Source organism: Anas platyrhynchos, chromosome 15 (genome assembly GCF_047663525.1).
Source record: "Anas platyrhynchos isolate ZD024472 breed Pekin duck chromosome 15, IASCAAS_PekinDuck_T2T, whole genome shotgun sequence".
Classification (NCBI taxonomy): domain Eukaryota; kingdom Metazoa; phylum Chordata; class Aves; order Anseriformes; family Anatidae; genus Anas; species Anas platyrhynchos.
In genome coordinates this window covers 6,773,506-6,785,806 of record NC_092601.1, presented here as the reverse complement: position 1 = coordinate 6,785,806, position 12,301 = coordinate 6,773,506, and the positions used below count along the sequence as shown (strand labels likewise).

General features: G+C 42.3%; 1 protein-coding gene across 1 annotated transcript; it reads left to right on the top strand.

Annotated features, from left to right (window-relative positions):
* JPT2 (Jupiter microtubule associated homolog 2) lies at positions 1 to 9,503 on the top strand. Its single transcript, XM_027469075.3, has 5 exons — positions 1 to 152; positions 3,702 to 3,850; positions 4,222 to 4,364; positions 6,264 to 6,309; positions 7,048 to 9,503. Exons 1-5 carry the CDS (start codon positions 109 to 111, stop codon positions 7,230 to 7,232), a joined length of 567 nt encoding a protein of 188 aa, XP_027324876.1. The 5' UTR covers positions 1 to 108; the 3' UTR covers positions 7,233 to 9,503.
* The last annotated feature ends 2,798 nt before the right edge of the window (positions 9,504 to 12,301 follow it).

Genomic DNA, 12,301 nt, shown 5'->3' with positions numbered 1-12,301 from the left:
GCAGCCGCAGCAACCAATGGCAGGGCGGGGAGGGGGCGGGGGCGGGGCGGCCGGCTCTACCTGCTCCCCGGTGAGGCGCGGCGCAGCGCTGCGAGCCCGGCTGCTGCCATGTTCCAGGGCCCGGAGACCGACGCTGCCAAACCCAGCTCCAGGTGGGGCGGCGGAGAGGGGGGAGCCGGCAGGGGCCGGGCGGAGGAGGGGGGTCCCCGGCGGGGCTTTGTTCGGGGCCGGGAGGGGCTGGGGGCGGCCTGAGGCGCGGCGCTGAGGGCGGGGGGGGCCCCGCCGGGCCTCGCCTCACGGGGGGCGGCCGGGCTGCAGCGGGGCCCGGCCCCGGCCCCGGCCGTGAGGAGGGAGCTGGGCGGGCCCCGGGCGCTCTCACCGGGTCCGGCACCGACCCGCGGAAGCGGCTTAAAAATCGCCTTCCCCTGGCGGGGCCGCCGGGTGAGGCCGCGGGGCTGGGGCGGTTAAAGCCGGCCGGGGGAAGGAAGCGGCCGGCAGCCGGGGGGGTTTGGGTTCGCCTTTGTTCTGCTGTTAAGCCGTGGCAGGGCTTTAAGGGGGGTTTTCTTCCCAAAGCACGCTCTGCTCGTTCCTCAAACGGAGAGCTGGTGGTGTTCGGCCATCCAGGGCAGTGCACGGTGATGTAGCGAGCACTGCTGGCCCGCTGCTGTTTGCTGCGAGAAACTGCCTGGTTTGATTGCTGTTAAACCTTCACGATGAAGTTTTGTATTCTTTAAAAGTCTTAAAATAAAGCCGAGTTACATGTTTAAGAGTTGTTGCTTTGAGGACAAAGCAGGGCAGATTGCTCTCACCATCCTGCTGATGTAGGCTATACAAATGCCTTGATCTTGTGTACCCTCGATTTATCGAGTGTACGAGCAGTTTCACAGCTACTCTGTGGAGCTGAAAACACTAAATGTTATCATAACTGGTAGCCGCTTCGGAAATACAACAATATAACGCGCGTCTCCCCATCAGTGCTATTGCAAAATACTGCAGGGCTTTCAGCTCAGTAGGAGGACTGACTGAACAAAGCTTGCTGCTTGCTTATGAGATGAGGGAGGTATTTAATCATCAGGGAATTTGTACTGATCTAAAAGCAGAAGCTTGCCTGCAACTTTTGGGGCTCTGTTGGTGTTCCAAACCTCAGTGCCTGCTTTCTGGTTGCCTTTCTGCTGGTTAGCCCTGCGAGGGTCTCGGATGCACAAAGCAACTGTCCTCTTCCACCTTCGTTAGAGCTCTCCGAAAGGCAGGAATTCATTGTTCTGCTTTCAGTTGTATGTAATTGTAGATCGATCTTTTATATAGAAATATTTATTTAGTCAGTGTCTTGAAGTAATGGTTGAGTCTTGGCACCCCTGCCAGAGGTTGCCAGAGAGGTTTAATTAGGGAAGAAAATTCAAATTCAGGGGTGTTTGAATGTAGCAAAAAAGACCACAAAACCTAATTAAAATTCTTCAAGCCTGCCAGGAGAGAACAAAGCAATTTGTAGAGGCTTCTAAACTTACAGGGTAGGTTCCTAATTTAGCTGTTTGAGATGAATTGACAGTTCTGGTCTGTTGGGTGGGAAGGGGCAGATTTAAATTGCACAGAATAAGTTTTATTATTACTGTTTAAAAGAGAAGAGAAAAAAACACCACAGCTTCTTGTCTGCTCCTCTACCCTTGAAAGAGAAAAGATCCAAATTCTCTAGCTGTGAGGCACAAAAAGTATTGCTGTATAAACTGGTATAGAAATATAAACTAAAATGACTATAAAGTGTATGTTGGATTTGTCTGCTTGAGAGAGTCCAGCGCCGAGCCACGAGGATGATTAAGGGAGTGGAGCACCTCCCTGGATCGCTCCTCCCTGGGTCTGTTCAACTTGGAAAAGAGGAGACCGAGGGGAGACCTCGTTAATGTTTATAAATATGTAAAGGGCAAGTGTCAGGAGGACGGAGCCAGGCTCGTCTCAGTGGCATCTAATGATAGGACACGGGGCAGTGGGTGCAAGCTGGAACGTGGGAGGTTCCGCTTAAATATGGGAAGAAACTTCTTCATGGTGAGGGTGACAGAGCACTGGAGCAGGCCCAGGGGGTTGTGAAGTCTCCTTTTTGGGAGACATTCAAAACCTGCCTGGATGTGTTCCTGTGGGACCTGACTGTCTCGCTCTGATCTAGAAGCAAGTGGAACTTGGAAGTATGAGGAGGCCAGCACTGCCCTAGAGTCTGTGCAGAAACAAAACAACTTCATTTTCTCCTGGTTTCTGGCTAAAGTGGAGAGTGCAAAACCCTGTCACGTCTGTGAAACCAGAAGTGGGAAGAGTTTGTTGCTATACTTCTAGGTTATTTTTGGCAGTTCCTGTGAATGTCTTGGCATTATTTAGAGTTCTATGGACTTGGTGTTGCTGTTGCCTGAATGTTTATTTTGTTATGGAATAATTGGAAGGACGCTAGTAATTGGAAGCTTTAGAAATCGAGGAGGGAAATCCACTTAATGGCTGTGGGGTTCCAACATTTTTTCTGGGTGATGCTAGGAGAAAGGGACGCTGCTTGTGCTGACTTGAAAGGGCCTCGTGAGCACCTCAAACAATTCCTCCAGCTTGCTCATTGCAGGAGTAGAGTTTTTTAGGATGTATGCTGTGTGTGATAAAAATAGGAGGACAACATAAGACTAACACTTGGTTTTTGATTTATTTTCATGTTTTATTAAGTTTGCTAATAGAATAATCAAGACTTGGAAACAATTATAAGTTATAATTGTTCCCATTGTATTAGAGGAAAGGTGAGCTTAGGTTCCAGATCAGGTTTTCAGGTTAGAAGAGGTGTAATTCAGCTACTGTATTGCTCAGCTGCTAAGATTTCAGGTAACTGGTCAGGTAGCTACGACTGTGAAGGTTGTTTTTGATACCTACATGTTCATTGCTTTGCCATGCTTTTTCTGTGAGTTCTCCAATTAATTCTATTTACACTACTCTCTGGTAATGGTTCAATTCCTTTTCAGGAGAGGATTTAAATCTGTTAACAAGGCATAGGTATTGACTGGAGACTTACTACTTGATGGCAAGCATGACTTTTAGTAGGTTTTCAAGAAGTTGGTCTAATTCTGTTGTAATCTCCAGTTTTTAATAGGATCTGTTTGATGTATGTGTGGTACAGAGCTCTATTCTTAATGGTTGTGCATCTTGGCAACTAAAAATTCAGCTTCTCACACTTTGATTTCCATTCTAAACTCTCCAGCATCTGGTATGATAACAGATGGTTGAAACTAGCAAGTATTTAGTAGCTGGGAAATACCTGATTTTATTTAAAAGTTGATATGTTTGACTTACATCAGATGCAAAATCAATATATGTAATTTAACATAGACTGACACTGCAGTGGTTATTTTTAAAATACCAGAGACATAAATATTTTTGTGTTGTCTGGAAGACCACAGATAGCATAGACCTTCCTTCTGGTAGCACTGTTGTGACCATTCCAAATAACAGCAGATAACAATCAAGTTGACTGACTAGGAGGCTGGTAATGTTTTGAGAATACTTTATTAGGGCATCTTCTCAAAAGTAGATGCTTCACAGACTTAACAGATCTACCTGAAGTAAGTTCAAATCAGCATAGTCAATCATAACATAGAAGGGGAAATGCGAAGGGGGCATTAAATATGTGGAACGTTGTACGTTTTGAACACGCTTCCATCTCTTGCTTCTCTTGTTCTGTGTTGTAGGGTATTGAAGCCTCCTGGAGGAGGGTCTAGTAATCTCTTCGGGAGTACAGAAGAAGTTTCTTCTTCCAGCAGGCCACATCGGATGGCATCCAATATCTTTGGAGCATCAGAAGAACCACAAAATTTTCCCAAAAGAACAAACCCTCCAGGTAAGTGCAGTCTCTTCTTGCAGCATGTTTGGGCTCTGAATTGCACAGCAGAAGTGGTTTCACATTACTATTGTACAACAATATTTATCTTTTTATGTTATGTGTCTTTACAAAATGAGTACATTTAGTAAAATTGGGGCCTAGGAAATGATGAAGCTGCTTCTGTTCTAGAATTCTATCATCAGTTAGCTGCAATGAGTACAGCTGTGAATCTGAGACTCTGAGTTCTTGTAACAAGGGATTTCAACCATTATCTTCAGGCAAGATATTTCTAGATAGCAGAGGTCTAGAAGTCTGAATTCTTGCAATTTTTTTGATATAATGTGGTAAGTCTAAGTCATCTGGAAAAAAATGTAACAATTGCCTTTCAGGGGGAAAAGAAAGTGGTATTTTTGAGGATTCTGGTACTGCTCAGCCTCGTCCGCGTATGAATCCACCTGGTGGGAAGACAAGTGATATCTTTGGGTCTCCAGTATCTACCAATGTTGTGCGAGCACACCCAAACAAGCCTAAGGTATTTGTACGTTTTTCACTGAGTCGAGAAGCTCAGTGAGTCATCTTATAGTCTTGTTACCAACACGGCAATGCTTGCATTTTTTTTAAATGACAAACCTAAATTATGAATGGGGTAATCTCAAATTAGGCAGTTATTCCTGAAATCTCTTCATAGATTATCAACTTTGGTATATTAATTCTCGTTATGCCCTGTAGTTTCTGGTAAAACTTTTAATTACACTACAGATGTGTATTTTTTTTTTTTTTAAGTGCTATTGAATCCTTTGGTCATCTTATAAGTGAGGTACAGATGGAGTTCTGGGCACACAGCCAAGAGGTATTTTAAAATGGGTAGAAGATTTCTCTATTCTGCAGTTTGGCAGAGGTGATGTTGACACCCACTCTGGAAAGCCAGTGTACACCAGTGAACTACAGTCAAAATCGTCCTGTGACCTTGCTGTTGTCTTCACCTCTTTTAAATATATGCATTGACGTTCAACATGAAAGAACTTCAGCAGGAGATGATTAAGCTTCAGTGATCAACACTGATCAACTTTGAGTTTCAGGTCTAACATGTGATGGATTTTGTGGTGCCAGACAAGTGTATCTTACTGTATTGGGTATCATTTGTTGGTCTTCAAGCTGGGATATGTACAAGTTGGAAAGTTGTGACCAAATCTGGCTTTGGAAAAAAAAGGAGGGAACGTTCCCAGTTACATTGAGTTGATTTGTCTGTTCAAAAGCCCTGTATTTGGATTTACAACTGTTGCCTTATGCTAAGTAGCTACTGTTAAAGTAATAATTGCCATGTTGGCAGAGTTTTTCACATGCGAGGTACCAGGGAAACCTAGCATCCTATGAAATGCAGCTGACACTCTTTATGCTGAAGAGCATTAGTCTCAAATTTCTTGGAACCTTAAGAAGGAAAGATTGCACAAATTTAACTATTTTTTTTTCAATTTTCCCTCCTAAATTTGAAGGTATGGGTAGTGGGCCTTTGCCTAGATTTTTATGCATGCTCCTAAGTTTATTTGGAGGGGTTGAGTCATAAGAAAAGGGAGGGGAGGGAAGACTGTGGAAGCTAGGTTTTGTTGGGAGTAGCACTGTTCGAGTAGCAAAGGGCTTTGTTTTGTTCCTCTGTACACCTTTATGGGGCTGGTCTTTTTTTCTATTTTAATGTAAAATTTTAATTCCTGTGATTTCCTGACTAAAGGGAGGACAGAACTCTGGAAATTCCTCTGAATTTAACTTGAGCATTAAAGTTGTGGGAGATACAGGGATGGAAAGGGGGTAGCATATTTGCAACAATTGCTGTAAGTTGAATTTTGTGGGTGGGGAAAACATGGAAGCTTTTCTGAATTATTGTTTTGTATTTCTGACAACTAACATAATTGGGAAAGTGATTTAAAAAGCTTTGTGAATTACCTCGCTGTTTGGGTCACTATTGCTACTCACCTACAACAGTAATCGCCAAATGTCAGTTTGGGTGCTGAAGGGCTGCTTGTGTGCTAGCTGCTCTAAGTTGTCTTAACTTCTCCTGGATGGTATCATGTACTTGTCAAGAATGGTAATTCCTTGCCTTTGGACTGAACTGCTTATCACAGGTAAAGCTTTAAGTATGTAATGAATTAGCGTAGTGTGTTCATCTGTTTCAATGAATTGTCTGGGATGTGCACCTGAATGTAATGTAGAAGTCCACTAGTAGAACTAAACTCTAGAAGCTCTTTTGGGATTATGAAGTGGTGAAAGGGGATGAAGGGCTGAAGAGTGCAAAAGAGTGTCTGCAGCTGTTGGCTTTTACCATAATAAATGTATGAACTTTGATAAGAAATAAAGGAAAAACTTCTAAAAGATCTTGTGACAGAGTTACTGTTTGAGAATGGTGATATACTGAGACAGTTTTTTGGTTTCATTGCAGGATCACATTGTCTTGAAAGAAGATGAAACACCGAAGAAGCCAGAAGGTCAGCAACAGAAACTCTCTGCTGTTCTTGAGAAGACATGATCTGATGAACAGTTTCTTATGCTTTCCTCTTAAAAACAGAAGAGTAAAGCTGAAGTTCAGCATTATATAACAGAGGTTTTCCTTCTCTTAGTCAGAAACTGAATCACGTAACTTCATGGAAATTGTTCTCTTCCTCTTACTGAGGAGAGCACCCCATGCACAAGCCTTGATAATGTGTATATAGCTTGCATATCTACTTTGCTTGATACTGTAGGTAGAATGTTTTTCTATATATACAGAGATTCCATATGTATCTGTCAGATTGCTTCCTTGAAGTGTGTAGTCTTGGCCTTCTCTAGTTGCAAGTAACAAGTAGCTGACTAACAAAATGTGTTATTACTCTGCTAATTACTGTTAAAGAATGATGGGAGCACTTCTTTCAAGCAGTATGAAAGGATTGATTGGTGGATCTCTTAATTGTCTGATACTGCCAAAGTAATTCCAAAGGTACATTGCTAGGCCTACGTGTCTGCCTTAGAAAGATTGCTGAAGCAAGAAAGGAGTTGTTACAAAAGTGAAATTCTTCTTCAGTACCTGTTTCTTTCAGGAAAGAATGAATAGGTATAAACTATATCCTTAGTGTACTGTGGTTGGGAGGCATGGGGAAAAAATGCAGCCTAGTCAAGATGATGTGTGCAAAAAAGTTTTGTTCACTACAGTCTGCTAGTTGGTCTAATCCTTTTTTCTTATTGTTCAGCTGCAGAAAACAACAAACCACAGCTGGAAGATGGTGGTGAGAAAAAAGATCTGGGCAAAGAGGAGCGATGCAAGGAGCCGGAACCCAAGATAGACAATCATGAGCCCAGATTAGGGCCAAGGCCACGCTCTCACAACAAAGTTCTCAATCCCCCGGGTGGAAAATCCAGCATTGCGTTCTATTAGGGTCATCTGTTCGCTTTCACTAACGGAGTCTGCACAGAAAGTCTTGTCTGTGGTTGTGAGGTCAGTTTATGGACTATTGTTTGTGGATAGGTTCTTAGGCAGATGGATGAGGGTTATGCCAAAGTGCGTGCAAAGGAAACCTGATGATTTGGGGAGGGAGGGCTGGGGAGGGTAAGGGTGCCCTGCAGAAGACATGAGTATGGACTGCCTGCCTGGGTGGGTGGCAGAGGGGGACATTAGTGTAACTTTGTGAAAGAGCAGTGCTACTTTGTGGTGACTTCATCAGGCCCTTAGGTTCTTAGCTTGCCAGTGGCTCAGGACATTCTTGTGGAGTCAGGCTTTTCCATACAGTCAACATGTAAAACATTGTGAATGGGTAGGGACCCAGAGGTCACATCTGGAATATTCTGAAACACAGCAGGTAGGCTGTGCTTTTCTCTAGGCAACAGGGCACAGATTCACAGTATGAGTTGACCTGCAGTCACTTTAATGTAAATACGTTCAACTGGAACAACTAGTGCTACTGTGTTCTTGAGTGTCTGTAGTCTTCAGTTCTCTTTTTCTTCTTTCTTGCTGAACACCATGTTTGTGGATACAAAGACAAATCATGCTGAAAGTCTTTTATATTCTCATAAATCATCAATGTTAATAAGTGTCTTAGTGTTCCCCTCCTCAGAATGTTCAGGCATTTCTGCTGCCTTCAGTAATCTCTGATTACTCTGACTAGCTCTTGATGAATGGTAATACCAGTCCAATGTGCTGGTTTGTGTAGGTGATTCTAGAAGACTTTAAAAGCATCTCGGTTGAGTGCTTGCACGCTTCCTGGAAAAGATGTTGGTACAAACAATCTCCTCATGGTGTTCTTTGAGGAGAAACGACTTAAGATGTGCAGTGAATGTAGAAAATATACTGAGATGTCTAGCCAGCCAGCTTTGGTAACCCAACCTGTATAGAAATGCCTTAGTTTCTGCAACATTTTTTTTACTTTGTACACTGCGGAAACCAGGACTGTTTTGTTGTCTTTACCACAGTGGATTTTTTTTGTTTGTTTGTCTGTGCTGACTCTGTTAGTGAATTCTTGTCTTTGGTCAGCCTTAGATTTGCCTTTGACTGACACAGACTTCTGTTGGTAAGGGGGAAAAGCTACTTGGATTCTCCCCACGCCACAGTTGTAGTTGTTTTGAGACATACTGTAGACTATCATAGTTGGAGAAACAAAGACTTTAGCAATACAAACCTTTTGATCATGCTGGCTATCTTAAATCATATGTGGAAGATGTGCTTTTCTTTCTTTTGCAGAAGCATATGTTGGGGAGGGTAGCTCACATCATTGATTCTCTGAATTAGCTTTCATGTTCAGAGTTCTGGTAATTGAATGCAAACATTAGTTGCTTAGATGGCTCAGTGAATTTAGTAGTGATTTTTAAATCTGACATTCAAAACAGGAGTTGTTCAGGTACACCAAAGAACAAGTGGCCTTATCTGTGTATATCCACTGCTGTACTAGCCCAGGTTCCCTGAAAACTGCTGCTGTTTAGAGGGGACTGTCTCTGGGTCCGGTGCTAAAAACTCTGTCATAACGGTGCTTATTAGACTGTTCTGTATACGTCAGAAGTGGTGGATGACTGCTTGAAGACTTAGTTGCCTTTTCAGATTGTGAAAATGAAATGTATGGGAAGTGCTAAGGGTAGAAATAATCGTGGAAAGCAGGAATTACAATGCCTTTGTACCTCTCAGATAAATTTGGGACTCGCTGTTATTTTGCCCTCCCAGAAGAACAATGCAGGAATTCTAACTTCAAAAAGTTCAACCCTGTATTCAATTTGTGTTACTTCTAAATGTGTATTTCCTAGCAGCTTTTATAGAGTCTGTGCTGTCTTGCCTCTGGTTGAGTCTGATACTTCTGCTTCAGTATCTTATTGTACTATTTTACAGGCTTTTAAGAGGTTACCAGGTAGAAAAGTCAGCCAGAAGTTGCTTTCTTCATTGAAAGGTCTGGTGTAATTGATACTGTCTCGGATACTGAGCTTAGGCTTGGCATCTTTTAGTGCATTGGCTACAGTGCCTGTCTTTTAAACAAGCTTCCAACAAGGCCTTAAATTGGTTAAACTGTGTTTATTTTGTTCATTTTTGTGTTTTTTTCTTTTCTTTGGAATTTAAACTGTTTTCAGTTCATCAAGTAAATCTGGTAACATTTCTCTGCCACGGAAGGGGACTGGAAATCAGATGATTAATCATGCACTTCTCAATAAACCTCTGTATTTTGCTACATCACTGTGTGCTGTAGATGTTTGCTCTTTTAAATAAATTAATGGGTGGTCTAGTTCAGTGTAGATAACACTGAATTTTGTTATCTGAAACTGGAGAAATAACACAAATGTTTCCAGGCCTTTTGTAGTGGAGAGTAATCTTTGGAGATGTGACATCCTACCTGAGGTTGCTTATGAGAAAGCACATCTTGGGAGTTATGGGACAGCAGCAGGGGTGGACTGTTCAGATCACTGCATTTCTGTGGGTAACGTTCCACATTCTGTGTGATGCAGGAATGCTGCTGTGCTCTTCAACAATACTGTAAATAGGCTTGAATATTCACACGTTCTCAATATTTAAATGTTTTGTATGATAACATAACTCCCCTTAAGCAGGGATGTTCTTCATGTGGAGAAATTGTATCCCCACTTCTACAATTCCAAAGAGTAGAACTCTCCTCTTATGCCATATTATCTCTGCCAACGGAATGGAGCTGCCTATACCTCCAGTTCCTGGTGAGTTGGACATTCTGTCCTCTCAGCCAGCTCGTTTTAAGTCTGATGAGTCTATGCCATAAGTTACAGACTGTGATACCCTACAGAGCCTCTCACCTACCACTTGCCTCTAGTCCTTCTATTCTGCACTGAGAGTTTTGCTGCTTGTGGTTAAGAACTTCTCTCTCAAGCATGCACAATGCTTTGGATAGCATCTGCTGAGTGCGAGAACCCTTGAATATCCTTGATACCTACCACATTGGTAACAAGGGATTGTCTTTGTATTGTAGACAATCCTATAGTTTTACTTTGCAACTACACATTGTCATTGCTTTGCCCCTAATTGGGAATTTGAAGTTTAAACACTGTAGAATGTTATCCAGGTTACTGGCTTATTTTTGGAAGAAAAATTAAGGTATCTGTTCTACTAAGCTTGGGAAGTGGTTAAAGGATTACTTGCATGTTTTGACAAGTAGTGTCAAAGTAGAGAAAACAATTCTAGGCATTGCTGCGTAGTTCCTAAGTACATCACCATGCCTGGACAGTACAAGATGATATTCTAACGAACAGTCAGCTGCATTGTGTAATCCCTGCTAATCCCCTGTGAAAATGATTAATCCAGATTAGTGCATATTTTCCACTGTTAAGACTGACTTCTATGCACTCTGTTTTAAGCAAGCATTGTCTGGTAGTGTCCTGTTACATCACTGTATAACCTTTGATAAACAAAAGCATAGTTTTTGCTCTTGATAAGGAAGATTGTCCTCTCTATTGATGTTTTAAATAAGTGGTGTTACTGCTTTTTGTTTTTGAAGTATTTATAGACATTAATCATACTTGGAATATCTGCAGTACATTCTTGGGGCTTGTCTAGGGAGAGTACATGTAAAGTAGTGTTGTATGGATTCAATTATTTATGCACTAAAAATGAGTTGTTGTTGTGATATGTTCCTTGCTAATTCCAGGATTACTGAAAAATTCTAGCAGCCGACAGTTGTTTAGCTGTATATCATCCTGGTGTGTGGGTGTCCATGTACCTTAGCTGTCCATGTGACTGCATGATGGAGAGGAGTTTGTTTGCCTGAGGACTGTGCTTAATTGGCACTTGGATCTTCATACTTTGGGAATCAACTGACCACCTAGCATTTCCCTCAAGTCCTCTGATTTATCTCCTGTTGAACTTCTGCTTGAAGCTCTGCTGAAGTTCTGCATCACTTCCCGTAGGGAATAGTGAAGGTTTAGAATGTTGAGGCTAGGGGTTTGCATTTATTTGTTTATTTTTCTTGGAGGAATAAAGTAGGGTCATAAGCAAGATAGTGTGCTGTACTACGTTACAGGAAGCAATAGGACACTGAGTCTGACTTTCCTTTCTTTCAAGTTGCAATTCCTGTCTTGGAAATTAGCTCTGGCATCTCAACAGTAGCTGCAAACAAGAAGCAGGAAAACAGGCAAAGTGAAGGTGACTTTCTAGTCATCAGTGGAGTAATTAGTGAAAAGAGCAGCTAAACAGGAGTGACAGGAAGCTGCTGATGTACTCTAATGGAGATGAGCAGGTACTCTTTCTTCTTCTCTACCTCCTTACTGTAGTTATGGCAGCTTCAAGTCTTATTAGTCTGAGCAGGCAGACATGAACAGTCTTTTAGGAACAACTCTTCTCTTTAAGAGGCTCTAACAGAAGCCTCCCAATGCAAAGATGGTGCAACAGACAAAAGGGCCACTAGAAATTTCCTCCTCCCCCCTCCCCCCCCTTTTTATAAGATTACATGAAAGGGTTTATAAGAGCATTTGCCAGTGATCTTTGTAAAATGGTATCTACAAAGACCTCTGCAACCAGCAGAAGTTCTCATGTTACAGGCTGTGATGCACAAATACCCAGGAAAGCTTCACAGTGAGACTTCCAGGGCTACCTCTTCAGAACTGCTAACCAGTAGCAGGTCTTAAGGAAAGGATGTCACAACTGTTCATCAAAACAGAAGAGTAAAACTGGAGTAACTGGGCAGTAGATGGAAAATAGATTGGCATGGTTTTGACCTTCTTCATGGGAACTGAATGCAGGACTTCCAGTGGCTATTCCAGCACTCATTACAAGAACAACTCCACTAAATTTGGCTGCAGAATTGTGGTATATAAACCGAGACAGCTTGACTTCCTCTCAACCAGGCTGATTTGACTGATGGTCATCGCTTTTATGTGAGGTGTTGGTAGTATCTGACACAAAATCAGCTCTTCTGAACACGTCTCCTCTAGACAAGCCTCCAGCTTGAGTATATGCTGCATGTGTTTTTTAATAATCACATTTGGAAAAATACCATTAAATTATTTCAG

Excerpts from the sequence above, each read along its gene's own strand:
- JPT2 (XM_027469075.3), top strand. The coding sequence starts at position 109 with ATGTTCCAGGGCCCGGAGACCGACGCTGCCAAACCCAGCTCCAG. Across the intron at positions 153-3,701 it reads GCTGCCAAACCCAGCTCCAG|GGTATTGAAGCCTCCTGGAG; the intron begins GTGGGGCGGCGG and ends TCTGTGTTGTAG. Across the intron at positions 3,851-4,221 it reads CAAAAGAACAAACCCTCCAG|GGGGAAAAGAAAGTGGTATT; the intron begins GTAAGTGCAGTC and ends ATTGCCTTTCAG.